At 35.7% G+C, this 26,929-nt stretch overlaps 1 protein-coding gene across 7 annotated transcripts in view; it reads left to right on the top strand.

Moving 5' to 3' along the window:
• Positions 1 to 26,929, top strand: part of ARID4B (AT-rich interaction domain 4B) — a 146,859-nt gene that overhangs the window by 97,809 nt on the left and 22,121 nt on the right. For 5 of the 7 annotated variants that reach the window (XM_053667866.1, XM_037167987.2, XM_053667865.1 and 2 more), the window contains exons 12-18: positions 482 to 554; positions 3,193 to 3,287; positions 4,229 to 4,326; positions 5,303 to 5,546; positions 5,860 to 6,035; positions 10,732 to 10,983; positions 25,278 to 25,362. In XM_053667866.1, the coding sequence (XP_053523841.1) occupies positions 482 to 554; positions 3,193 to 3,287; positions 4,229 to 4,326; positions 5,303 to 5,546; positions 5,860 to 6,035; positions 10,732 to 10,983; positions 25,278 to 25,362 (1,023 nt within the window). The remainder of the gene's footprint in view (positions 1 to 481; positions 555 to 3,192; positions 3,288 to 4,228; positions 4,327 to 5,302; positions 5,547 to 5,859; positions 6,036 to 10,731; positions 10,984 to 25,277; positions 25,363 to 26,929) is intronic. The other 2 variants (XM_053667867.1, XM_037167982.2) reach the window with 2 other exon arrangements.

Raw genomic sequence — 26,929 nt, 5'->3', positions numbered from 1 at the left:
GTACTACACAGTGGGGCTGTGTATAATGAGGACACTTGTAGTTATAGCTCCTGGGACCCACACGTTTACAGTTCCATGAGGAGCAGTAATCCAGTCAGTTTTGGTGTTAAGTTTGACCCTTACCCTAATTTAATAGATGAGAGTAGGTCTGCTTGAGCCTGTGACTGTGACTTAAAGAATTGATCTCTTATGTGGTAAAAAGTTGATGGACCATCTATATAGTCTTGTTTCTCAAATGAGAGTTTACGTTTGGGATGGTCACTATGGAGATACCTTTTAGGACATACTTCTCTCTAAAGAATAAAATGCCTACAGTTTTCTGGGTGTGAACAGTTTAGTTCCAAGAAATAATTTTTAATTGGTAAGAGCCTTTGAAATATTTTAGCGAGTATTATTAGTCTTTGCTCTTGGTAGGAAATCTGCTTGTATTATTAAATGCTTAACTAAGGAAAATATTCTATTCTTCTGTCACTAAAATTAGGAAGAAATAGAACCATTTCCAGAAGAAAGGGAAAACTTTCTTCAGCAGTTGTACAAATTCATGGAGGATAGAGGTGAGTGTTTTTTCTTTCTTTTGTTGTTAATGTTATAGGTATCAGATAGATAACTAACACTTGGAAAATACTACTTCTGTTTATCAAGAAGCTTCATGTCACTGGTAATGGCTGTCTTTTTGATTGCCAATAGCATAGTGTCTGTCACATAGAAAATGGAATGAGGAATTTGTATTTTGATAGATACCATGGCCATGGACCCATACAGGTCTGTGTACTGTCCTTTTTTCACACCCATCAGTAGGGTCCCAATGAACTCTTACACTAGGGACCAGCAGTAGAGTAGGAATCATAGTAGCACCATTGTATTTTCACCTGCATAGATGCCCCTAAGTCAGAGGCCTCCTTCTCCAGAATCACTGTTGGATATACTTGGACACAGGTGTGTGGTATGTGGCTGCTTTCTTAAGATGGACCACAAGTCTTTTTATAAGAATTGACGCACACACAGAGAGCTAGAAATAGAGAAGTGTGGCAGCATCTCAGGGTGATCCTTGGCTTAGCTTATTGAGTCTGCTGAATGTTGAAGACATGAAAGGAGGGGCTGGGTTGGGGGTAAGAGGAATGGATGAAGAATACCTGCAGTGGTGACTGAGTCCTCTAGTGACTGTTCTTCACTGCTGTTCAGAGTGTGGTTTCTCTTTCCTGGGAAGATGTGAGCAAGGGAAGGGAGTCAGGAGAGGCAAAAAGTTTTCTAGCTTGAGCAGAAGGGAAAAATGAATGAGTGGTATTTGGTAATTAATGATTTTTAAATCCTTGTTTGCATTGCTGATGAGTGAAACTGCTTTTGTCTTTTGCTCTTGTAGGTGATTATGGCTACTACAGTGTAGTTATCCTTTATTTGATATACATTGTCCTCGATTCCTGTGTTATTTCTTTGTATGAATGGAGGCTTGGCCTAAGAATGTAGGCTATTTGTTAGGCTTTTGTATAAAATAAATTAGTTTAGCCTTCATATGTTCCTCTAATTTGTGACTATAATCAACCAGTTCTGTGAGCATCCTGATCACCAGTGTTTTGAACTGTGCATCTGAAAGTTTGGCTATTTCTTCATTGCTTAGGTTTATTGGCTCTGGGGCTTTGAGATCTTCTTGAGCCATGTTTTGATCTGTCCGTGCCTGTTGCATATGAGTGGAGCCTTAGTTGTTCACCAGGGTGGGGCCACCCAGGTCGCTGGTTTGTGACGCTGTATGTGGGGGCGGGGTCAGAGAGGGACAATGGCAATCCCCTCTGCCACTTTCCGCCACTGGGGTCTGCATGGTCTGTCTCCGTCACCGGTTTATCTGTGCTCGAATGTGTGACTGTGTTCAGCCCTCAGTGAATCCACCATCTTGCACCCTCAGTGGGTTCGCCCGCTTCTCCACACCTGGGATCCGCCCACGGCTGCCGGTGCGCCTGGGTTGCGTGCCCGGGTCAGTCCAGGGGATCTTTCCTGCCCGACCCCGCTCTGCTGCTGGCTCTGCCCCTCTTACCAGTTTGGCTGAAGGGTTAGTTGTTGTCAGACTTCTGTGTAGTTCAATTTTCTGTGGTTTGGCTGCGTTTTTGTTGCTAAAACTTTTGTTGTTTTTAAACTTGGTTGTGTGAGAAGGTACAGTGCTTCCACCTATGCCTCCATCTTGGCGGAAGTAATCTTCTATGATCTGTATAAAATAAAAGGTAAAGAAAATGAATAAAATCTAATATTAGAATAGTGATAAAATAAGATTATGCCAACATAAATTTTTTAGAAAGGGCCACAGGTAATTTATATCTCTTCTTCCTCTTATTTCCTGTACCACTTCTAAGGTTTGCTGGTTGTAGTGTCCTTGCCCTCCATTTTTCCTTGTTAGAATGAAAGAAAACTATAGCTTTACACAAGAAGCATTTAGAGTAGTGGTGATGTAGTAAAATGCAAAGAAAGTTTCACAAAAATAACTCGCACTGTGGAGCAGTTGCCCTTCACTCATTTCAATACTTTTTTCAGTTCTACCAAACCTTGTTTCCCTGATTTTTAAAAATTTTGTTTTGTTGGTATTTTATTTTGCTTCTTTGGTAGTTATTCTTTAACTCATCAGGGGAATGAAAGTGGAATGAAATCAAATAATGTTTTGAAAGTTTGGTGTGAGAAAAAAATTTAAATGAAACCGGCTTAAGTAGTAGAGCTATTTTTGATTAACAAGGGATTTTTTTTCCTTATATACACATGGTGGAGCAAAGTAGATTTATACTTGTGAGTTCTCAAGACCCAGTTTATTCTTGTATTAGCGTTTATTAATTGTGTTATTTTCCATGAGAACAACTGTGACCCTACTCTGCCCACCCTGAGTGCATGTGTGCACACATGCACATGCTTTTAGCTCTGTTGGTGGTGATGTGTGTAAATCTTGAAATTTTAAATAAAATTTTAGTGTGGTTTTTAAAATCTTCCAGTAGTATTTTAGTTTTTAAATTTTAGATTTTGATTTGGGGGAGCGAGGAGAAAGACAGACACACATCAATTCCTTGTTCTACTTATTCATACATTCACTGGTTGATTCTTGTGTGTGCCCTGACCAGGATCAAACCTGCAACCTTGGTGTAGCGGGTCGGTGCTCTAACCAACTGGGCTGGCTGGCCGGGGCTATGGCATGGTTTTAATATACTTTGTTCTCCTCAACAGGCACACCTATTAACAAACGACCTGTACTTGGATATCGGAATTTGAATCTGTTTAAGTTATTCAGACTTGTACACAAACTTGGAGGATTTGATAATGTAAGTATTACAATCAGAAGTGAAAAGTGTTTTTTATCATGTTTTTTGATCTAAAATTTTCTATTCCAGTTAATAAAAATGGAAAGTACAAGTTAGAAACACAGCAGGCCTCCTCAGACCAAATTTAAATTTAATTAAAGATTTTTTTTAAATGAGCTTCCTGACTTACTGATAAGTTTGTCGTCATAAACCACCTGTGTATATCTGAGCATAGCATAACCATATATTGGTGGCAATTCTTGCTTTTTACGCCTTCTACTACACTGTCAAGTTCTGGGGGGTGGGTGTCTGTGTTAGTATTCTCTATATCTTTCCATTGTGCCTTTCGTATATATATAAACATATGTATTTATATATACATGTATGGTGTATAAATGTTTTATATTTAAATATAAGTGTTTTCTATTTATAAATCCATATATGTATATATATATAAATATCAGAAAATCTTTTTTTGAGCTGAGGAAATTATCTTAAGTTTGCTGTGATGTATAGGGCCCATCTGACTAAGACTACTCTGTGAAACAAATTTGTATAGAATGAAATGCTTTAGTAAAATCTATAGAATTCTTTGACTTACTAGCTTTTAAGTTTTATGGGACATGATATATCATTAAAAAATTTTTATTTCTGTTTCTTCATTATAAATTTTGGTTTAGGAACCTGGATAGTTTCTTATTTACTATAGCTGGGTTTATTTAAAAGTCAAATTGTCTAATATTACAATGTTTATAACTGTGAGATTTGTAAGAGTGCTAAAATTTAACTTTAAAATATTGCAAACCAATTTTTGATTTATAATTCATTGAGATTGATGTTTTTATCCCTTTTGAGACTAGAACCAATAAACATAAACATTTATTTAGATATATGATAGTTATCAAAATCCTATTATGTTCCTACCTTTAATTTAGGAGTTTTCATTTCACTTTGTCCATTAGATTGAAAGTGGAGCTATTTGGAAGCAAGTCTACCAAGATCTTGGAATCCCTGTTTTAAATTCTGCTGCCGGATACAATGTTAAATGTGCTTATAAAAAGTAAGTCACTGTACTTGATGCAGCTATATTCCGTTTTTGTGGGGGGGGTGTTTGTTTTTGTTTTTTTGTCTGGAAGGCATGGAGGAATTTGTTATAGAACTGAAGCTAATTCTTCTAAGAAGAAATCAGAAATTTTTGCTATTGTGTTTCCTAGAGTGTATTCTATGAATACTAGATCTATGAGACAGTCTGTGAAGAAAGGTTGTAGCCAAGTGTATTTGGAAAGACTTTGTAGTGCTTAAATGCTAAAGTTTTAAAATTCAACGAAACCTAAGTTTGAATCCTGGTTCTGCCAGCTGTCAGCTGTTGGTGCCCTTGGACCATTTATTCTTCTCCAAGCCTCAGTTTCCCCACTTGTAGAATGGGGTAATGCTGTTTGTCTCACGGGATTATTCTGATGATATTTTGCATGTACCGTAAGACTCAATGCCTGGCATACAGGAACGTGCTCAACAAATAGATGGTATTACTAGTCCTTCTAGTAGCTACTGCTGTTACAATTACTATATTTAAAATTTATGACTGTCTTTTCACTTTTAGCATGTTTTTTTTTAAACATTTATTTATTTATTTCTAGAGAGAGGGGAGGGAAGGGAGAGAAAGAGAGGGAGAGAAGCATTGATCACTTGCCTCTCATACATTCCCCAACCCAGGGACTAAACCTGCAACCCAGACACGTGCCCTGACGGGGAATCGAACTAGCAACTTTTTACTTTGTGGGACAATACCCAACCACCTAAGCCACACTGACCAGGGCATAGTTTTTGTTTTTGTTTTGTTTTATGAATTTTTTTCTTTGAAAAACATTTCTGTTTGGGTTTTAAAGATTGGGAAGAACTGAACTAGAATAAATTAGAATATTGGTAAGTCTTAATATCTGAAAATTTAAAAGAAGTGAACACATTTTTTAAAAACTCAACTCTACAGTAATATTTTGAAATGTTTTTCCAAATATAATTTCTCTTCTTGTTTCTAGATACTTATATGGTTTTGAGGAGTACTGCAGGTCGGCCAGTATTGAATTTCAGATGGCACTGCCAGAGAAAGTTGTTAATAAGCCATGTAAGGATTGTGAAAATGTAAAAGAAATAAAAGTTAAGGAAGAAAATGAACCAGAGATCAAAGAAATAAAGATTGAAGAGGAGGAGAAGATAATACTAAAAGAAGAAAAGTCTCCTGAAGATGATGTTGAAAGAAAGGAAAATATTAAACCCTCTCTGGTAAATCAGATATTGTCCTTTGCTGCCTTTGGTTCGTTTTCTACATCCTCTGTAAAGCTTTTGTAGTTAGTTTATTGTATAATTTTCTGTTTTACTATTTGTGCATTTTCTTCAGTAAGTGCTGTTTTCCTGTGTAAAATAGCTGTTTGCTATTTTTGCCTGGTGTTTTAGTAATGGCAGGAATATCTTAAAATAACTAATAATTTTCTCAGTATTAGTATTAATTGGTACTTCCTTTTTCTAACAAATAGGTCATGGAATTAGGTTGACAGTATTTAGTTTTGTTGGTTTAGTTGCTCTGATCTTTTTCTAGGGAAGTAAAAAGAATTTATTAGACTCTATACCTACACAAACTGATCAGGAAAAAGAAGTTAATATGAGAAAAACAGGAGAAAATGAAAACCTGGACAATAAAGATGATGAGATAACTGGGGTAGCTGAACCCCTCAGCATAAAGGTAGAAGCTGAAGAAGAAAAAGCAAAATCTGGGTAAGAAATTTGTTTTTGGTTAAGATGCATTTGGCTGAATAAATTCTTGTAATTTGCTCTTTGTATGCGTGTGTATGTATAAATCTAATTTTGATTGACAAAATATAGAATAATTGATTTGCATTTATTATTATAATAGCATTTTCCTCCAGAGACCCTACTAATGTAAATGTATAGCAAAATATCATAATTTTGATTCATTCTTCTTGCTCTCATCATGGAAATTTATAAAATTTTGAGCTAGAGAAAAGTACTTCTTACCGTATTAAGCTCTGCTAAATAACCAGACAATACAAATTTGGGGAGATCACTTTATGCAATGTTTTATACATGATATGTTGGTTACAGATTTTGACAGTTGTGCTCATTTCTTAAGCAAAAAATAAGAATGGAAAAGTGCTAATAATTAATTTTTAAAAGGCCACAATTTTTATGCTGTGTTTTATGTGATAGTCGCATTTACTTGTTTTGGTCATTTTGGAATGAAGAATTATTTAACAATGTAACTTTATGCATTGCCAGCGGACCCCTTCATAGGTGATCTTTGATGTCTAATCTTATTTCTAAGGTTTAAAAAACTGAAACATCCCTCACTGTTAGTAGCTCATTTAAGTAAGTACAGCAAATCTTTTTTAATCAATTTATTATTTTTCTGAAATTTGGCCAAAACATGAAGCCAAGGAGGAGGAGGGTAAAAAGAAGAACATGCTTAGATGAATATAGTAAAAGGTGTTTGTTAATCTTTGTTATATATCTTTGTGTACAAATGTATATTTTAAGTATTCCATACTGCTATCGGAAGTTGTTTTGATTACTAAGAACTTTAGTAAGTATTCAACCTTTTGCCTAAAATCTCTGGACATTTTTAGTGTTCTTCTGAAATTTTGACCTTAGCATACAGATAAACTTGGAAGGAAAAAATGTGGGTTTAGGTGAATGTAGTGTAAGTGTTTGCTTATTATACTTGGTTATAGTTCTCTGTATGTGAATGTTTATTTGAAGCACTCCATGCTCCTACTGGAGACTATTTCCGCTAGTAAGAACTTAGTAAGGATTCACCCTTTTGCCTAAAAATTTGACTTTTAAATCTGCAGACAGATATATTTTTTAAAGATTTTATTTATTTATCTTTAGAGGGTAAGGGAAGGAGAGAGGGAGAGAAATATCAATGATTGCTTGTCTCTCATGTGTCCCCTTCTGGGAACTGGCCTGCAGCCCAGGCATGTGCCCTGACTGGAAATCGAACCACAATCCTTTAGTTCTTTGGTTCGCAGGCCCGTGCTCAATCCACTGAGCTACACCAGCCAGGGCTAAATCTGCAGATATTTTTGTAGCATCTACTGTGTGGAAGGCACTCTGATAAGCCTGTATTTTTTTCTTTGTGACTAATAATTATCTTAATTTTTCAAATTAGTACTTTAAAAATCCTATTTATTATAAAGGTATTTTGTAGGTTTTTGGTAATTCATTTAATTTTTTACCTATATGGCTTTTGTAGTTACTACAGATATCTATATGTCATACCACAAATTGAAATTACCCTGGTGTGACTACTCTAATTTGATAGGTGTTCTTTAGAAGCTTTGTGTGTTAAAATGTCCAAAAGCGATTTCTGAATTTTATTAGATCAGTGCAATAGAAAAATTTACAATCATAAAGTATTAGCATTTAAGTATTTTTCTAGTATGTCAACTTTTAAGTAATTAGCTACTACCAAGAGCTTTCAGTAACTTGCCTCCCTATTCCAGGAATGGGGATTAAATAAGGTAATTGATCTAATGCCTGGTTCAGTGTCTGGCCCCATAGTAGGTGTTAATCACTTGTAGCTTTTTTCTTTAATTTGTTTCATTGTAAGGAGTGTGACATCAAACTGGGAAAATTTGGTATTTCTTTGTAAATTCAGATGAAAAACTCTTACCGGTACAATTGGTTTCCCAAACTGTAGTTGTTCTACAAGATAAAATGTGTGTGCGCGTGCGTGTATAATGCATCCACCAACCTAATTTCTTTAACCCGTGTGCTGGTTCATTCTACGCTTTCAAAGGCAGTCCTTCTTGGTATTCTGTGTTCTAGCTGGGTTAGTGCATTTACCTCTGATTTTGCCACTGAGTTCTTAGAGTAGAATTTTCTGTGGTTGACTGATTCAAGCCAGTAATTGTGTTTTTTGCTTCTTTATACTTCAGTGTATTATTTACATGGCTTTTATTTGGTTTGTGTCTGAAATTGATAGTAAATGTGAAATTTTAATATTATTTATTTATTTATTTTGCTTCGATTTATTAATCCAGAGTATTAGGTTTTTATTCCAGATTAAATAAAGGTTGTTCTGGCTGCCACTTAAAAGTAGGGTTGTGCTTGCAATTTTTGTCATTTACCAGTTGTGCTCAGCACATTATGTAATGTGAGGTACAGGTTAGAGTTTTTTCATTTTGAAAACATTTTAGACTCTTTATTCTGTGTCTCTCTTATATGATGATTCTGAGGTGCATAACAGATCTCTTTGGTGCATAGTAAATCTCTTGTTATGGTAACTACAATGCATTTTCTTTTTTTCCTGATGTTTTAACTGTTTTAATTTTATATGTGTATGTTGTATATATTATACATATAAAACACTTATTTAAATTTGTTCATAGCAATTTTATTATTCAGTGGAGGACCTCATTTATCACTGCTCAGAAAAACAAAATAGAAACGCACATTTTGTGGTGGTTACATTTGAAAATGTCTTGCTTTATCATGTGGACTTCAGTGTGCACAGGAAATTTCATTCTCATTCCTTCTAATTTTAGATGGAGCCTTCCTTTGTGACACTTACCCATTTTTGGTGCTCTTGGATGTAGTTAAGGTCTCTGAGATAATTTATGAGAAAGAAACTTTGGAAGAGAGGGTATAGGAGGGATAAATGGTATTGGAAAAAATACAATAAAAAATAAAAAGAAATAAATTTATTAATAGCTTATTATCCACAACACCCTTTCTGATAATTTCTTAGATATTTTAGCCATACTAATAATTCTTTCATTATAGAGATGTTAATATATTTTCAATAATAGAGTTAATGGTTTTTTTTTTTAAGATTATAGTTGGTTTCATTTAGGTTTTAATTCTTACCTACCTATTTATTTGACTGTAGATGAACTTTTTAAAAAATGTCCTCATCTGAGGACATGTTATTGTTTTTAGAGAGAGGGGGAAGAAGGGAGAGAAACATCGGTGTGAGAGAGAAAACATCAGTCGGTTGCCTCTCATATATACTCACAACGGGGACTGAACCTGCAACCCAGGCATGTGCCCTGACTGGGAATCAAACTTACAACCTTTCCATTCATGGGATGACACTTGAACCAAGTGGGCCAAGCTGGCTAGGGCTGACTGTAGATGAGTCTTTAAAATAGGAATAATTCCCGAGAATCTTTGTAGACTTGGTGATGTATTTCAGAGAAAAGTGATACTTGTACTTTGTGAACTTAGACTTAATGTCACAAGTCTTTTTTGTTTTTCTTCATCCTTTATTATACAGAAGGAAAGAAGTAGGAAAATAAAAAGGCATTATAGTGCTGCTTGTATCACTATTTATTGATTATTTCTGTTGCCTATATAACTACATAATTAGAAATGGTAAAACATGTCATTGTTGAAAATGTTGCATATAAGACTGTAAAATTGAAATTATCAGTGGAAGTAGGCTTTTTGTATAATACTATTTCTTTTAATTTTTAAAGCTTATTTAGCTGTCTGGTGATTGTTCTATGTTTATTATTAATTTGTCAGCTGTAAAGTGATAGATTATTTTTGAGAGAGAACTATTATAAGTATATACTGCAGAACAGATAAAAACTTAACTAAATATAGTTGAGTTTTGTACTAAAGCTTGTTTTAATCTAGTGCTTGGAAGGGTTTATGATTTGTGGCTCATATAAAATGAATCCGAACACTCAATTTTAGAAAGAACATGATATTGAGAAGATAAAATGTTTGCAGTGCTGCTTCTGATTGGTTTACCTCTTAGTTTCATTCAGAACTTTAAAGTTGAGAGAATCAGCGGAAAAGAATTTTAGTGACTATATGGTAAAGAGAGCAGAAATTATGGTGAAGTTTAGAAGAATAGAAAGAAAAAACAACATGATATTGTAAAGTTGGTAGACTATCCTTGTGAAAGGTAAAATAATTTAGTTAGTGTATAACATTTGAAAATTTGGTTGGAGCACCTTTTAAAGTTATTTAAGACTAGCCATTGGCTAGTAAAAATCTTTGTTTTCAACATCCTGAGGGTGGAAATATTTGAATGAAAAATAATTTTAGTCAGAAAATATCTATGAGGTGTAATTATTTTTGTTTTTTGTCAACAGAGGTGTAAAACACTTTTATAATAAAACATGAGAAAATTGTTATAGTCGACTGAGCTAGTTTCTTGCTGTTCAGTACAACTGCTGTTCTTCTGACTGTTGGAAATTTTCTTTTAATGTACTTACTTTTCAGTGTTCATTTTCTCTAAATGTATCTCTTCTCTACCCATGGTCATCTTAATACAGTTTTAGTTTTTAATATAAATTGAAAATCAGAGAATTTCATACACATGGAACCTGCTGTGCCCGGAACAATCACAGCCACAATTTTTATCAATTTATGTGGTTTGGAACTGAAAAGCTTATGAAGTGTCTTTTATTAACTGCAATTTTTTAAACCTTTCAAGAGATGAAACGAATAAAGAGGAAGATGAAGATGATGAAGCAGAAGAAGAGGAGGAGGAGGAGGAGGAGGAAGAGGAAGATAATGATGACAACAATGAAGAAGAGGAGTTTGAGTGCTATCCACCAGGCATGAAAGTCCAAGTGCGGTATGGACGAGGGAAAAATCAAAAAACCTATGAAGCTAGTATTAAAGATTCTGATGTCGAAGGTGGAGAGGTCCTTTACTTGGTGCATTACTGCGGATGGAATGTGAGGTAACTTGAGTTTTAGCTAGTGATTGCTACCTGAAAACACTCATAAAATAATTTCCTATTTTAAAATTTAATTAAATTACAGTCTTATTAGTATTTCAACTGAGGTCATAGCATCATATAAAAAATAGTTTTTAGCATGTAAATGCCATGCTCAGTGACTTCCTACCTAGTGTTTTCAGGGCTCAGAAGATATCCTTAGTGTCTAGGAAACTGGATCCACACAATTGGTTTTTATATTACTTATGTAGATTAATAAAAGCAACATTTGCTGAAAGTGATAGGAAAGTCTCTTAGAAACGTGAAAGACATGTTCACTTCTTGATCTCTATAAGCTAGTTATCAGACTACCTTCCCAGAGTGACCTCTTTTTGATCTTCTTAAGCCCTCATATTTCTTTCCTTCAGTAGGCAGGGATTTTGAAAGTAAGGTTTCTTAGGAAGTTTTAGCTATTTCCAGAAGGCCCTATCTCCTCTTTAACATTGCTTGTGTTGCAGCATTTTTCAGAAGCCTCGGAAATTTATTTTCATGTTTGAAACAATGTGGATGTAATGTAAGCTTAACTAAGATAGGGTGCACTTTCTTACCGTTGACCTAGGGAAGTGAAGGGCAAGACAAACATTTGGTTTTAGGTTGTGTTCAATGACTGAAGTTTTTTTTTATACAAGTTTCCTTTGGTTTATCCAAAGAAATTTTGTATTTTAATTTTATCCAAAGTTTATAAGTTAATTCGGCATCTCATCATTTAGGTATCTTTTAAGGTAAACTTATTTCATTTTGGAATGTTTAATACTGTATTTGAAATATAGCCTATGATAGAGTTGTAGTCCTTGGAAAGTTAACCATACAGTTTTAAGTGGTGGTTTCATGGTATGCCTAGTGTCTTCAAGGAGTATAGTTCTCATGCTTAATATTAATAAATTGTAGTATGTGGTTTGGGAAGTTACTAAGAAAATATCTCAAATTTTCTTTAAAAAATATTGTGTTTCTTAAAAGTACATTTTGTGTTGTCCTGTTGCAGCAATAGGAAGCTCTAGAAATATGTCTAATCTGCTTTCCTTTCTTACTTTGAGAAAAGTACCATTCTGATCTGTTATGGAGCTTGGGGGAAAAATAGCAACCTAAGTCATAAGGAAATATTATTCAGGTGGGGGGACTTTGTTGTTTATTTCTAGCCAACAAGAAGAGTTTTGAATTTTAAGAATATCTATAATCAGTGTCGTCCTGAAACAAGCTTTTCCAGATACTACTTTTAACATCATGATTAATCCTTTTGGCTTTTGGTTCTTGTGCTGCCTCTATGGTGCATGGTTTCTCTCAACGGAAGGTCTATCACTGTGTTCAAAGGGAGACACTTGACATCTCAAATACAGCTGCTGTAAGAATCTTTTACCCAGTCTTTCGATATTTAATCATTCTGATCCTACTAAATAATCTTATTAAATATACATGTAGAGGAAGTTCCATTTTTGCCTAGGATGTAAACGTTAAGTATGTTATTTTAAAATTAGGAGAAATTGAGTCAGCAAAAAATTAAGAATTTTTAAGTAATTCCCAAAAGGTAGATGAAAGCCACATCATCTTTTGACCTCTCCTTTCAGTTCTGGTTATTTTCCTAGTTTATATACCAAGGGAGTTTTCCTAGTAGCCTTTATAAAATACTTTAAATGCTGTAATGGAGGGATAGAATTTAGTCATTCTCTTACTTTCACTATAATTAGGGCTTGGTTATTTTCTATTAATTGTCTCATTAAACAGGAGAAGCTTAGTGTGTATGTGAGTCAAGATGTTCACAAAATTACTCTGCAGTTAAGATATAGCTGTCAGTTTTGTAGGAAAGATGAACTAAAGGAAAGTAGCCTGTCCTAAGAGCACTTGGATTTTAGAGGGTAGAAAGAACGTTCATTATTTTAGCTTTGAAACCAAGAGTGGGTTGGGTAGGATAACAGAAGATTTTAATTGAGGCATTCACGTTTTTAATGAAATAAAAAGGAAAATGAGAACTAGTTCAACAAGACATGCTTTTGTCACTGAGAAGGATGCAATCTCCTCCTGACAACTCAAGCATTTGTGTGGTGTGAACGTTGGAAAGAAGAAAACTTACCATCTTGGTGAAGACCTGTAGGGTGAATCTCTACACACTCCAGCATCGTAGAGAAAACAGCTGTACTTCAGTAGACTAAGCCATTAATTTTCCTATAGTCGATATAACAGCATTCTTCTTTCTCTCTACAATAATAACCAAAGTCTGTCCCGTCGATGCATAAGAAATCGACTTATGGGGAACTTTTGAGATCTTGCTCCCCAGCATGTGTCTTCAGTTTGGCTCAAAATAAAATCTTACAAAAAGAAAAACAAAAAGAAATCACATATGATTCTTGCTGCTCCTTCATGTCTGAAGCTAATCTAATGAGGACCACACGTCCTCATCAGCTCTACAACAATTTTCACATTATTTTGGGCAATTCAGCTTGATCTGTGAATTTACACTTGAGATGTGAAATTAAAAATGAAGACTTATACATGAACGTTCATGAAAATAGTTTTATCTTCAGTGGCAGCCATTCATTACATTAGCATCTTAGGAAATTTTGTGTGGAGCTGTTTATGTGAGTTTTGTGTAATCTGAAACATTATTTTCTACCAAACAGTTTTCTTAAAAAAAGAAAGTATTTTAGTTTTTAAAAATACTATTTGCTTGTAATTTCACATTATTTTTTTCTAAAGTGCTATATAAACCTTTACATGAATTTTATTTTATGCTGGTATTTCACAGCTGAGATATGTTAATTTTTGTTAAACAAAGGGTAATGTCGGGACCAACTAGGTTGTTTATTTTCTTTTTTGCGGGGGGGGGGACATTTTTACATGCTTACACTAATTTTACTGGAAGTAGCCAGAGCTCTGGATGCTAAACCACAGAATGAACTATAAATGGTACAGTGCTGCTACAGAAGTTTCAGATGTGATGACCATACATGAAAGTATTTTTCAGAACCGTAGAATTTATAGAGTCACCACATGCTTGGAGTAAGCCTTTGCTTTTTAAAAATTTTTTTAAATTTCTAAAAAGTATATCTCTGTACGTTTATAAAAATCATACTTTAGCCCTGGCTGGTGTAGCTCAGGGGATTGAGCGCCGGCCTGTGAACCAGACAATCGTGGTTCGATTCCCAGTCAGGGCACATGCCTGTGTTGCAGACAGATTCCCTGCAGGCCAGTTCCCAGCAGGGGACTCACAAAAGGCAACCATACATTGATGTTTCTCTCCCTCTCTCCTTCCCTTCTCCTTTAAAGATAAATAAAATCTAAAAAAAAAATCATACTTTAGTAATTTTTAATAGTAGGCTCTTTGTTGTATTTATTTTAATATCTGTTAATGATGTTAATATTTTATGTGCATTTTTAGTATCATTAGCTAATAGATCTTTTCACTCTCAAGTTTCTAAGTCATGCTATAAATGTGGGATTGATTTTTGAAAATAAAGTTACACTTTGAAATTCACCTGCCATAAATTCTGTTATGCGTGTTGGTTTTATCCTTGTTTATAACAACTATTCTTGTTCAGTAATAAAACTAGGTGCATTGGAAATATCTAGACTATTTGGCATGGGATTTAAAATACATCAGTATTTTATGTGTTGATGCCAATTTGTTTTTCTTCATTCATTTCTAGTTTGGCTTCCTATTATTTGGAAATTTGATATGGGAATATTATTTTTTATATTAAGGATTACCAGCTGCATTAATGGATACCCTTAACTAAAAGAAAGAGAAAAGAGACTAAAATTTTAACTATAAAACTCTTAAAGCAGTAACAACAGTTCATTCTACTCCATAGGTATAGAAAACAAATGTTTAAATATATAATTTGAAATAAAAATATTTTTTATTTAAAAAATACTTTATTTCTCTGAGTGAATTCCCTTGGAGAGGGAATTTGGGGTAGGGGAATACTAATAAAAAGTTTTCACAAGCAAGTGGGTTCAGTCCCACATTTGTGAACATGTAGCTGCTTTTTATTAAATGTTATTCTCTTATTTGGCAAACATAAGTTAAACTTCTACGTGCCAAATAGTATGCTTGGCATTAAAGACACAAAGAAATGGTCTCTGTTTAAGAATTTATTGTCCAGGGTAGGAAATTACCCCACCAGGATGTGCAGCCCATTGATCCTACTACCCCTGCCCTAATGCCCTCAGCCCTCTCCTGAGGTCACTTATGTGCTTGTCACTTGTTATAATCTTGTCTTCTGACCCCACCCTGCTCTATTGCTCTGTGCCACTGTACTCCTGGCAGAACCACAGGAACCCTGATTCAGTCTAACTCCAACTCCTTGGCCGCACCTGAGCAGCTGATCTTGGCTTGTTTTAGTTTAAATTTGTGGCTCTGAACTTTAAGTGGGCACTTTGTATTCTTACATTTACTCTCCTACTTTCTGCAAAGACTAGTTCATACTGTTTCTGGTTTTGTTTTTTTGAATTATTTTTTAAGGTGTAATTGACTACACTGTATTAGTTTCATGTGTACAACATAATTATATTTGTTGGAGAAATGACCATAGTAAGTCTTACTAACATCTGTCACTGTAAAAACAGTTGCAACTATTTCTCTTGTTTATTTTCCTTTTATACCTGTCTCAAAATTAAGAAACCAGTAATTACTTGTCCTATCATTTGTTCGTTCTTTTTCTGTTTGTGTGTTTTCTCCCTTCTAATTGTTCCCTTCTATTATCCTTCTGATATCCATTTTAACTTCTATTATGTTCTTTGTCTATTTTTCCAGTCCTAATTTGAATGATTTCCTGATAACTGATTTTTCTAAATTACGTTTTGAAGCCAAAGGGATTTGAGTTCCTGGAATAGAACTTCCACGTAGAACTGTGGGTAAATTTTTTCCCGGTGTTCAAGCTTTCTACATTACTTCACATTATGAAAGTACATTTAATTTTAAAACATAGGGGAAAAATCCCAGTTCCATATTTGCTCCATTAATAGCCCTTACCGTATGTAGAACAGTACATGCCTGGGATGTGACATGCCATTCACCAGTTAGTGAATGGATATTGAACTAAATTGGACCTCCTGGCAACAGAATGAGAGTAGAGCAGAGATTAAAATCCAAATAAGAAAGATACAGAGACTAATGGGTTGGGACCCATGTGACCTGGCTCTTACTGGAGCCTTTTTAGTTCTGTTATATAGGGTAACTCCTGATTTTCCGGGGACCTGTCAAATGGTTTTCTAGAGAGACACTATTCTCCATGCTTACCAGCAACGTTTTAGGGTTCCAGTTTCTCCATATCCTCACCAACATTTATTTTCATTAAAAAAAGTGTTTATTATAGCTAACCTAGTGTCTCCTTGTGCTTTTGTTTAGCATTTCCCTAATAATTAGTGATGTTGCACATTTTTTCATGTAGTACTACTCATTGGCTATTTGTGTATCTTCTTGCAGAAATGCCTGTTTAAACCTTTGCCTGCTTTTGAATTGCTTGGGTTTTGTCGTTGAGTTTTACAAGTTTCTTCATATATTCAGTGTATTAATCCCTTATCAGATACATGATTTGAAAATATTCCTTTCCATTCTGTGAACTCACAGAATTGTGTTTTCATTCTTTTGATAGTATCTTTTGATATAGAAATGTTTTTAATTTTCATAGGGTCTGATTTATTTTTTCTTTATTGCTTGTATTTTTGGTCTCGTATGGTAGAAAACATCACCAGATGCAGTGAGTGTTAGGAAAATTTCCCATGTTTTCTTCTAAGAATGTTATAGTTTTAGCTCTAATACCTAAGTTTTTGGTCCATTTTGAGGTAATTTTTATATGTGATTATGGTAGTCAGTTCTTCTTAATGACCTCTTTGGGTCATACACAGGGCCTATCTCCTGATTAGTGCCAAAATGGGGTTGAAAGTGAGAGACTGGAGCAGATCTGATCGGAAATACTCATATCCTGTGACTTACCTTCCACTTTGTCTCTTTTTGTTTCTTTAAACAATTTTGTCACCTTGTAAGCTCAGTTTCTGTATTTCTTCCTTCTCCAGTACATAGACCTTCTTTCTTTTTTTTTTTTACCTCCATGTAATCTGATCCCTGCCATACTTTTATTGTATATGCTGCTGGATTTAGAAATATTAATTAAAGAGTACAAATATGTTCTGTTCCTAGGCTTTGAAGTAATTGTTCTGGTAATGCTAGAAAGGAAGGTGAGAGAATCTAGGAAATTGTCTGCTTTATTTCTGTAGTGTGAAAGTTAAAGAACTTTAAGTGAGGACCAGCTGACATTGATTTCCCACTAAGTACGAATGTGCGACCTTGTTTTGGGGGTAGACAGGGAACATTGTCCTGGCCTCCTCACCAGGCCTTCCTGTTCCCTTGGACCGCTCCTCCACGTGCCATTCTTGTGCTCCTGCTGCCTTGTGGTGGCCGTCTCCTCACTCACCTCCGCAGACCCGGTGTGGGTCTCCTCGTTTATTATATAAAGCATATTAAAATAGAAAAGTACCGTGGCCATCAAAAAAGGCTGTGAAAAAGTGTTTTGCAGCATGCGAAATGCTTTGTATCAGACAGTCCTTAAGGTAAGAGTAATTTGAACACAGAGTAATTTTTTACTTTAAAAAATGACGCTTGAGTTGACTAGTTTTTCAGTGCAAGTGAGAAACATTTTCTTTGTGATAAAAGATGAATAATGAGAGAGAGCAAGTGGGCGAGAGACAGACACAGCAGTGTGAAAAAGAAAGGTTATTCAGCTGCCTCTTGTACCTGCCTTGACTGGGGATCAAATCCACAACCTAGATATGTGCCCTGACCAGGGGTCAAACTGCATCCTTTTGATGCAGAGGACAACATTCCAACCGAGCCAGGTGGCCAGGGCTTAGGTACCTTTAAAAGTCAGTAATCCGAGTCACAAAATACAATGAGTGTCACAGTTGCTAAGTAGTTGCAGTGGTCTTTATAAATAAAACCTGGTACAACACTGTGATTGTTCTTCACACTACCTACTACTCCTACCTAAAGACCTGTACTACTTTCGTTTCATTTTACAGAGTTAAATGCTGTAGGAAAACCAGTTGATATGATTACTGTACAATTCTCCTGGGGGGTTGTGTTAGATCTTAACTTATGCTATAATATGCATGTTTCTTTCATTATGCTGTTATTCTTTCTCTTTATCATGACGAACACCATACCTGTGTCTTTGATGTGGATTTAACAGTGTTACATGAAGTAGAAATATGAAGTGTTAATAGCATGCTTAGAATTTTAGTTTTTCAGTAAAACTTTATTAAATCTTAAGCATTAAATTACTGAACTGTTATTAAAAGCATTAGATTCTGTTCAGTGTGTCTTCATAACTTTTGCTTTAGATATTCTCTCAGATTAAAAATATGTGTAAATTGAGATTATTGTGGAAAATTTCAGCAAGTAGATAAGTATCAATAAAATTGCTTATAAATTTTATTATTAATAACCTAGTACTTTTTTCATCATGACTTGATCTTTTTTTCTATATCTATACAATGTCATACTCTTTAAAGATTTTATTTATTTATTTTTAGAGATAAGGGAAGGGAAGGAGAAAGAGAGGGAGAAAAACATCAGGGTGAGAGAGAAACATTGATCAGTTGCCTCTTGTGTCTCCCCAGCTAGGGACCAGCTCGAACCCCAGGCATGTGCCCTGACTGGGAATTAAACTGGTGACCTTTGGCTTTGTGGAATGCTCAACCAACTGAGCTATGCCTGTCAGGGATCCTATAGTTTCTTAATTACAGGAGGACACTTCCTTGCCTTGCAAAGATAGCGTAAATCTCCACTTTAGATGAGGTTTTAAAAAGCTTAGTTGTATTGACATATCTTAACTTTTTGTGTATAGGTAAACAAGATATAAAATAAATATGCATTGCTCAGCGGTTACTGAGTCTATCCATTACAGACAATGAAATACAAGTGATTTAAATATTTTACTTAATAGTTGTTAAATTTCATCCTTTATAATATATGCATATTTCAAATAGTGATTTTTTTTAGTATTATGTCAGTTTGGTTTTGCTAATGAAATTATTTTTAAAATATCTATTCTGCATGTAATTACTTTTTAATCATTAAGATTGTGCCTTTTGGGTATATATTAATATATGTTGATGATAATTCTTTGGAAATGATTTAGTTGGGTTTAAGAAGAACCAAAATCTCAATTGATTCTTGTATCTGATTGACTAGCATTCTTTTCCATTTTTATTATTGCTTAGTGGTTCCTTGGGTAATTCGCCAACATATCTAAACAAAAATTATTTTCTTTTTTGAACTTTTATTTTTCTCTGGTGAGAGCAAGTATATTATGGGGGTCTCTGAATGGTTTCTTCTAGTTTTGTATAAATATTTTAATTCATCACATTTTTAAAATTCAAATTTTTATGTGACTTCTTTCATAAGGTTCAGAAGGTTTGTATTGTGCCCTTTGTAATTACCATTTAGTGTTGTCTGTGCCCAATTGTGAGCTCCCTGTGGGCAGGTGTTGTGGTGCGTTCATGCTGAGCACCCAGAGCCCTGTGCAGAGACCATCGCAAACTAGATACCTCAAACGTGTGTGTCGGGTGAGTCTGTCCTTGGGCTTACTTCTGGTCTTGACTTCACAGAATTTCTCATTTTAGGGCCCTCTGGTGCAGCTCCTTCATCTCACATCGGTCAGGGCACAGACTTTGGAAGTTCAACAAGTTGCTCATGCATCTTTTTGTTTTTCATGTTTTGTTTCATTAGTTAGATGATCTTAGTAAAAGTATTCACGTATCAGTCATATATATGTTTGAAAATGTTTTCCTTAGTACTTTAAATATCAAATACTTGTCTAGATCCTATGCGTTAATTACAATGAATTTATTGACAATCGAATTTACAAAGTAATGTCTAATCACTGACAGACTTAATTTTCTCAGTATTTATTTTAATATTTGTCTCAGTATATGTTAGTCTTTGTTTTTAAATTAATTTAGTAATCCTCTTTTCCTGGAAAACCATGTTTTGTTATGAAGAAGCCAGTTGCTCTCTTTCGATCATAGTTTATGAAAGGAATGGCCAAGTAAAGGCAGGATAGCCTGTATCAATAACCCAGACTACCTGCGCGTTCTCATAAAACTCTGTTGCTTGGATCTAAAATTGCAAATCATTTTGTTCGTAGGCCATCTACTTGGTTTAAATTTTTTCCTTAGTTCTCAAGCTACATTGTCTTGGAACAGGACAGCTGACAGTAAGGGGCCTGCTGTCCACGAAGAGGAATCTAGGTGTTGGGGGTTTCTCTGGGGACCTGTTTCCCTAAATAGCTCTTACATGGTGTTCTTCCCAGGCCGTGAGACGTCACATCAAAATATGTACTCTAAGGTCTTGATTCCACCTGTGGTATTTAAAGCAGGGTCAGCTCCTGTGCAGGAGTTCCCATTGCCGCTGAAGGGAAGACAGTGTGCCCGTGTATTTGGGGATGTCTGAAGACAGGACAAGAAGCATTATAAAACCAAGAAATTGGCATTTGACTTAGTTACTAAGATTCTCATATTTTTTAAATTCTCACCCAAGGACGTGTTTATTGATTTTAAGAGGTAGGGGGAGGGAGACAGGTATGGATGTGAGAGAGAAACTTCGATTGGCTGCCTCCCATATATGCCCTGACCAGGGACGAGTGCAGCACCTTTTTGGTGTGTGGACAACACCCCAACCAACGGAGCCACCCTGCCAGGGCAAGATTCTTGTGTTCTTTAAGAATGTATTTAGAGGGATGGATGGATGATGATATCTTTAGGGAAAATTGAGAAACTTTATGGCCTTCTGTTTCTTAGCTGCAGTTTGCTGCTCTTCGTTACTTCCCAGTAATTTCCATTTTAATGATAGTCAACAATTTGAGCTAAGTTTTTCCTATCTTCATTAACTACTTTCTTATATATTATGCCTAAAATTAATTTATTGTAGTCTGAAATCTTTTTTAATATATATTAAATGTACTGTATAAAAAGTTCAAGTTTATAAAGAATAAACAGGATCAACTGCAACTTTTTCTTGCAGTTCTGAACTCAGTTCTCCTCATTAAAGTCTTTACTTTAGATTTTTGATAGGGAATCAAGATCTTGACCCACTAATATTGCCTCCGTTATTTAAATTAACTGACAGGCAAAACTAAATTGGCCTGGCCCTTTCTTACATAATTTAGTGTCTGTAGGAAATGTTATTTTTTGTACCAGTTTTTGTTTTTTTCCCATATTAATTTATATTTCTCTCCTCATGTTCTTTGAAAGTATTCTATAAAGAATATATAAAGAACACATGAATAACAATCTGAGTAATTACATAAAAGGGAAATAACATTTCCTGTTTTCAAAATATAATGTCAATTACAATGTTGGTTTGTTTTCTGATCACCTTTTTTTTTTTTAACCCTAGTTAAGATTAATCAGGCAACTAAAGTGCTATTTAGAACCTCATTAAGTTTTGAAATATTTGTTATCAGTGGCCTCAACCTCTGTTTGCTGAGGGCATTTGAAGTTTGATAAGCTCCCTTAACCAAAGTTCTCACACATTGTTTTCACCCATTCTCCCTCATGGATGTTTGGTTCATACGTGCATTTTTAATGAGGTGTTTTCAGTTGCTGCTTCAGCTTCCTGGTATTGCACAGTTGTAACAGACGGTCCATTTCCTCTGCTCTAATACTCCATGTAGTGCTTTTTGATAAACTATAGCTTGCAAGGTCAATTTGCCTCCATGGATTGAGCTTATTTTTTATAAATATTTTATTTATTTATTTATTTTTAGAGAGAAGAGAAGGGAGGGAGCAAGAGAAGGAGAGAAACACTGACATGTTAGAGAAACATCAATTGATTGCCTCTTGCATGTGCCCCCAAGTGGGGACTGGGCCCAACAACCTAGGCATATGCCCTGAACAGAATTGAACTGGCAACCTTTTGCTTTGTGGGCTTACATTCAACCAACTGATCCACTCTGGTCAGGGCTGGATTGAGTTTCTTAATGTGTGAAGAAAACTCACTGATTTTTAAGGCATGGTCCTAGTTCCAAAAGCTATTATTAATTTTATTTAAAAAGAGCATAAATCTGACTGCGAAAAGAAAAAATCTTAAAGGAATACTGTCAGAACACAGGAATATCTCAGCACACTAACAGAAAGCATGAGAAGATAAACTAGAAAGAAGCCAACTAATCAAGGAATCATTGGTCTTTCTCTTTTGCCCTTTGTTTCTTTTATTCTTTCTTTTGTCATCTTTTTTCTCCATTCCTGCTTTTTAGTTTATTCTTTCACCATAATTTGAAATTAAAGTGATTTCAAATCAAATAGCAAAAATAGAAAGAGAGAGAAAGGAAGAAAGAAAAGAAATGAAGGAAGGAAGGACGGTATCATAATATTAGCTAGTATTTATAGAACTGTAATTTACCACATAATTACTCCAATAGGAAACATCTAAAGAATTTTTCAAGGACTCTCCTAAAACCATATAGAACATTGTACAATATTAAAGCAAAAATTTTATCCAGAATAGTAAGACTATAATGTTTGATTACTATTATTAAAATAGTTTAGAAGTATACATAGCTAATTCCAGAATTTTTCTTTTTTGTTTTCTGCCTAGTCCAGGACTTTTTCCACATGCAGTTGTACTTACTAGTTCTTCTAATGACCAGTCGTCTCATAACATCCTTACTTTATAATTGGGTGGAGGAGAAATGATTACTGAAAAGAAGGAAATTCTGAGAAGGTCCTAAGTTAAATTACAGCAGGGCAGAGGTAGAATGTTAATCAGTTGACAACTGTGGGCAAAACCCCAAAAAGACAGCTTACCCTCCTGAATTTATGTTGGAACCTTGAATTCACTTCCAGTGGCCATTTCCACAAGTAGCACCCTACAGAGTGTAGCGGAGCAGCCGAGCACCAGGTGCCACTGCATCCCCCTTAGGCAGCCAGCTCTCTTTCTTCCCACTGCATACACCAGTTCCACAGCTTCCAGAACTGGCTCCACTTCATCTTATTCCATGTCCTTTATCTTTAGCCGATGTGAATTTGTTCAAGACAGCTTAATGTTTGTCTTCCCCAACTCGTCCTGTAGAAGAGCCCCGTTAGTCCCAGGACAGTGGACCTGCTGTCTTCTCCGTCCTGCCCTGCTGCTGGTCTAGCCGGATGCCCCAGGACCTGGTCATTTCTGTCTAGTGTTTGGCTCCATCAACCCTTTTTCTGAGAAAAACTTTTGGCCGCAAAAGATCTTGTTTAACCTTGCCACACAGCATGTGTGCACTGGTTGGTGTGACTTAGGCGGTGGGTGTTGGCCTGTACCCTCCCACATAGCTGTTATTGTATGTATGTGTGTGTTCCTTTCGCTTTGCTCCTAAGAGAATGTAAGCAGCGGGTGTTCTCTGAGTCAGAGAAGTCTTCCTTCGTCTCAGAGAACATTTTAACTGTGGAGGTAATACCTGTTTTTTTGCTTGTTTGATGTGTTTGGTACACCATGTAAAATAAACAAATGTATATCATGGTGGTAGTCTTTTTATTTTTAATTGATTTTAGAGAGAGGAAGTGGGGGAGAGAAAGCGAAACATTGCTTTGTTGTTCCACTTATTTGTGTATTCACTGGTTGATTCCCGTATGTGTCCTTACTAGGGATCGAACCCACAATGTTGGCACAGCAGAGTGCTGTGAGCTACCTGGCCAGGGCAGTCTGGGGGTACTTTAAATTGAAAGCTACCCTGTTTCTACCCTAATTTGAAATATAATTCACATCAAAAACCAAGTTGAATTAAGTAGTATTCTCGTTGGTAGTATGTTGTTTAAATTCCATTTGGTAAAAAGTAAAAACCCGAAAAAAAAAGTTTTTTTTTTTTTTTTTAAAGAAACTATAACTGCATTAAAATAAGAGGAGCTTTTAGGAATTCACATTCAACTTTGCAGAGAATGGAGACATTTTTCTCTTTATTCTCTACTGCTGCTCCAATTTTGGAAGGGACTAGATTGCTTTCTTCTCGAGCATGATGCAATTTTCAGTATTAATGGGAAAATTAAAAATACTGCACATTTACAAGTAAGTGCAACTGTGCCAGTATAAGTACCAAAAGGAGTGTGTTTAGTAGAAGAATAATATTTGCTTTAAAACTTCTTAGAGTACTTATCAGATATTTGATCCTGGAAAAAAAAACATATGTGGTATGCAGTCTTATTTTTATATATTTTTTAATACAGTCTTCTTTAGACACAAAGAAATGGTATTTGAGAATGACTTGACCAGGGCCACATAACGAGTTATAGGGAACATAAAGACTTTCCTGGAACTCGTTCCATTCCTTTCTCATTCTCTCTCACTGTGGCCTCAACAGCTCCCTGCAGGTACAGACACTCCCCTTGTGGGGTTGAGCCCTGAGCTTTCCTGCAGCCAGTGGTGTGTCTCACTCTGCCTGGGAATCGTTACAGACACTGTCTAGGTGCAATCTAGAGCAAGAATGGAATATATTAGTCAAGTAACGGCCCAAGCCATTTACTTACTGGCACTTAGGGCTTCTATTACTTCATTTAGTACATCTATAATGACATTTTCATTTAAAAGCTCATTTTTAGTTGACCATGTTGTGGAGTTAAAAATGCCAGTGAGTTGTCCATTTTGCACAATAATATATGTAACTTTTGAACGTAAAGTGTGGTTAATTTGTTCCTTTTTAATTGAATTTATTGGGGAGGTTAATTTGTTCCCAATGTATCTTCTTTCTAGGTGAGGTTTTACAGAAGTGAACCATCCCCTTTTGGCTTTAAACAGATAGCTTTATTGCAGTCGGCAGTGATTTGTATCCTGTAAAACCATGCAGACATCAGCATTGAGGAGAGAGGCCACCGCAGCTGGGCTCTTGGCTGTCTGTACACGCAGGAAGCACTTTAGAATACTGAGAAACTCAGCAGAGCAGGGCTTTCCTAGCATTTTGTGAGAAGATATTTTTTCTAGATGATTTTCCATTATCCATAAGTATCCTTATGTATGAGCATTATAGACACAATGCTCTTCTGTCATACAATGTCATTTCCAACTGGAGCATATTACCTTAGCTTTTAGCTGATATTACCACCTTGGACAAGTCACTTCACCTGTCCCTTGGGTCCTTAGCAGCTTTATGCATTAAACCAGGAAGTTGAACTAAATGATCTCCAGGGTCATTTCCAGTTCTAAAGTGTTATCATTGTATTTATGAGTTTTGCTTTGATATGGCATAAGTATTTCTGGGGTATGTGTTTTGCTCATGTATGTTCATTTCCTTTAATTTTAGATATGATGAATGGATTAAAGCAGATAAAATAGTAAGGCCTGCTGATAAAAATGTGCCAAAGATAAAACATCGGAAGAAAATAAAGGTAAGTGCTTATTTTTCTCTATATTATAACTTTTATTTTAAAGTATATTTTATTGATCATGCTATTACAGTTGTCCCATTACTTTCTCCCCCTTCACCTTGCACCCCCCCCTTCCCAGCAACATTCCCCTCCCCTTAAGTTCATGTCCATGGGACATATATATATATGTTCTTTGGCTTCTCTGTTTCCTATACTGTTCTTACCCTCCCCCTGTCTATTTTGTATCTACCAATTATGCTTCTTATTCCCTGTACCTTCCCCTGCCCATTCTTCTTCCTTCCCCTCCCTACTGGCAACCCTCCACTTGATCTCCATTTCTGTGGTCCTGCTCCTGTTCTAATTGTTTTTGTTTTTGTTTAGGTTCAGTTGTTAGTAGTTGTGAGTTTGTTGCCATTTTACTGTTAATATTTTTTATCTTCTTTTTCTTAGATAAAGTCTCTTTAATATTTTATGTAATAATGGCTGGGTGATGATGAACTCCTTTAACTTGACCTTATCTGGGAAGCACTTGATCTGCTCTTCCATTCTCAATGATAGCTTTGTTAGATAGAGTAATCTTGGGTATAGGTCCTTGTGTTTCATGACTTCAAATACTTCTTTCCAGCCCCTTCTTGTCTGCAGGGTTTCTTCTGAGAAATCAGCTGATAGTCTCAGGGAACTCCTTTGTAGGTAACTCTATCCTTTCCTCTTGCTGCTTTTAAGATTCTCTCCTTGTCTTTAATCTTGTGTAATGTAACTGTGATGTCCCTTGTTGTGTGCTTCCTTGGGTTCCACTTCTTTGGGACTCTCTGAGCTTCCTGGACTTTCTGGAAGTCTGTTTCCTTTGTCAGATTGGGGAAGTTCTCCTTTGTTCTGTTTTCAAATAAGTTTTCCATTTCTCACGCTTCCTCTTCTTCTGACACCCTGTGATTTGGATATTGGAACATTTAAGGCTGTCCCAGAGGTTCCTTACCTTGTCCTCATTTTTTTTTGAATTCTTGTTTCTTCATTCTGTTACAGTTGAATGTTTATTTCTTCCTTGTGTTCCAAATCATTGACTTGAGTCCGGGTTTCATTCCCTTCACTCTTGGTTCCTGGTATATTTTTCTTTAGTTCACTTTGCATAGCCTTAACTTCTTCCTCTGTTTTGCGACCATACTTCATCATTTATGTGAGCATCCTGATTACCGGTGTTTTGAACTCTGCATCTCATACATTGGCTATCTCCTTGTCATTTAGTTCTTTTTCTGGAGTTTTGATCTGTTCTTTTATTTGGGCCATATTTCTTTGTCTCGGCATACCTGTTACGTTGTAAGGGGTGGAGCCTTAGGTATTTGTCAGTGCTGGGCAACCCACCTGGCTCTGGTATGGATGGCACTGTCTGTTGGGGAGGTGTCTGAGAGGGAACAATATGGCTTGCTCCAGTCTCAGCCGACTTTCAGTAACTCCCTTCTCCCATTACCCATAACCAAATTGGGCCCTTCTGGTCCTGATCCCTGGGTGGGTGGGTGGGTTTATGTATATTCTAGGACCCTGTGGATCTTTCCAGCGAACTCGCCTGTGAGGCTGGGAGCTGCTTCTGCTGCTG

Source organism: Artibeus jamaicensis, unplaced genomic scaffold (assembly GCF_021234435.1).
Source record: "Artibeus jamaicensis isolate MK-2021 breed Jamaican fruit bat unplaced genomic scaffold, CSHL_Jam_final contig_473, whole genome shotgun sequence".
Taxonomy (NCBI): domain Eukaryota; kingdom Metazoa; phylum Chordata; class Mammalia; order Chiroptera; family Phyllostomidae; genus Artibeus; species Artibeus jamaicensis.
This window is presented reverse-complemented; position numbering and strand designations above follow the sequence as displayed.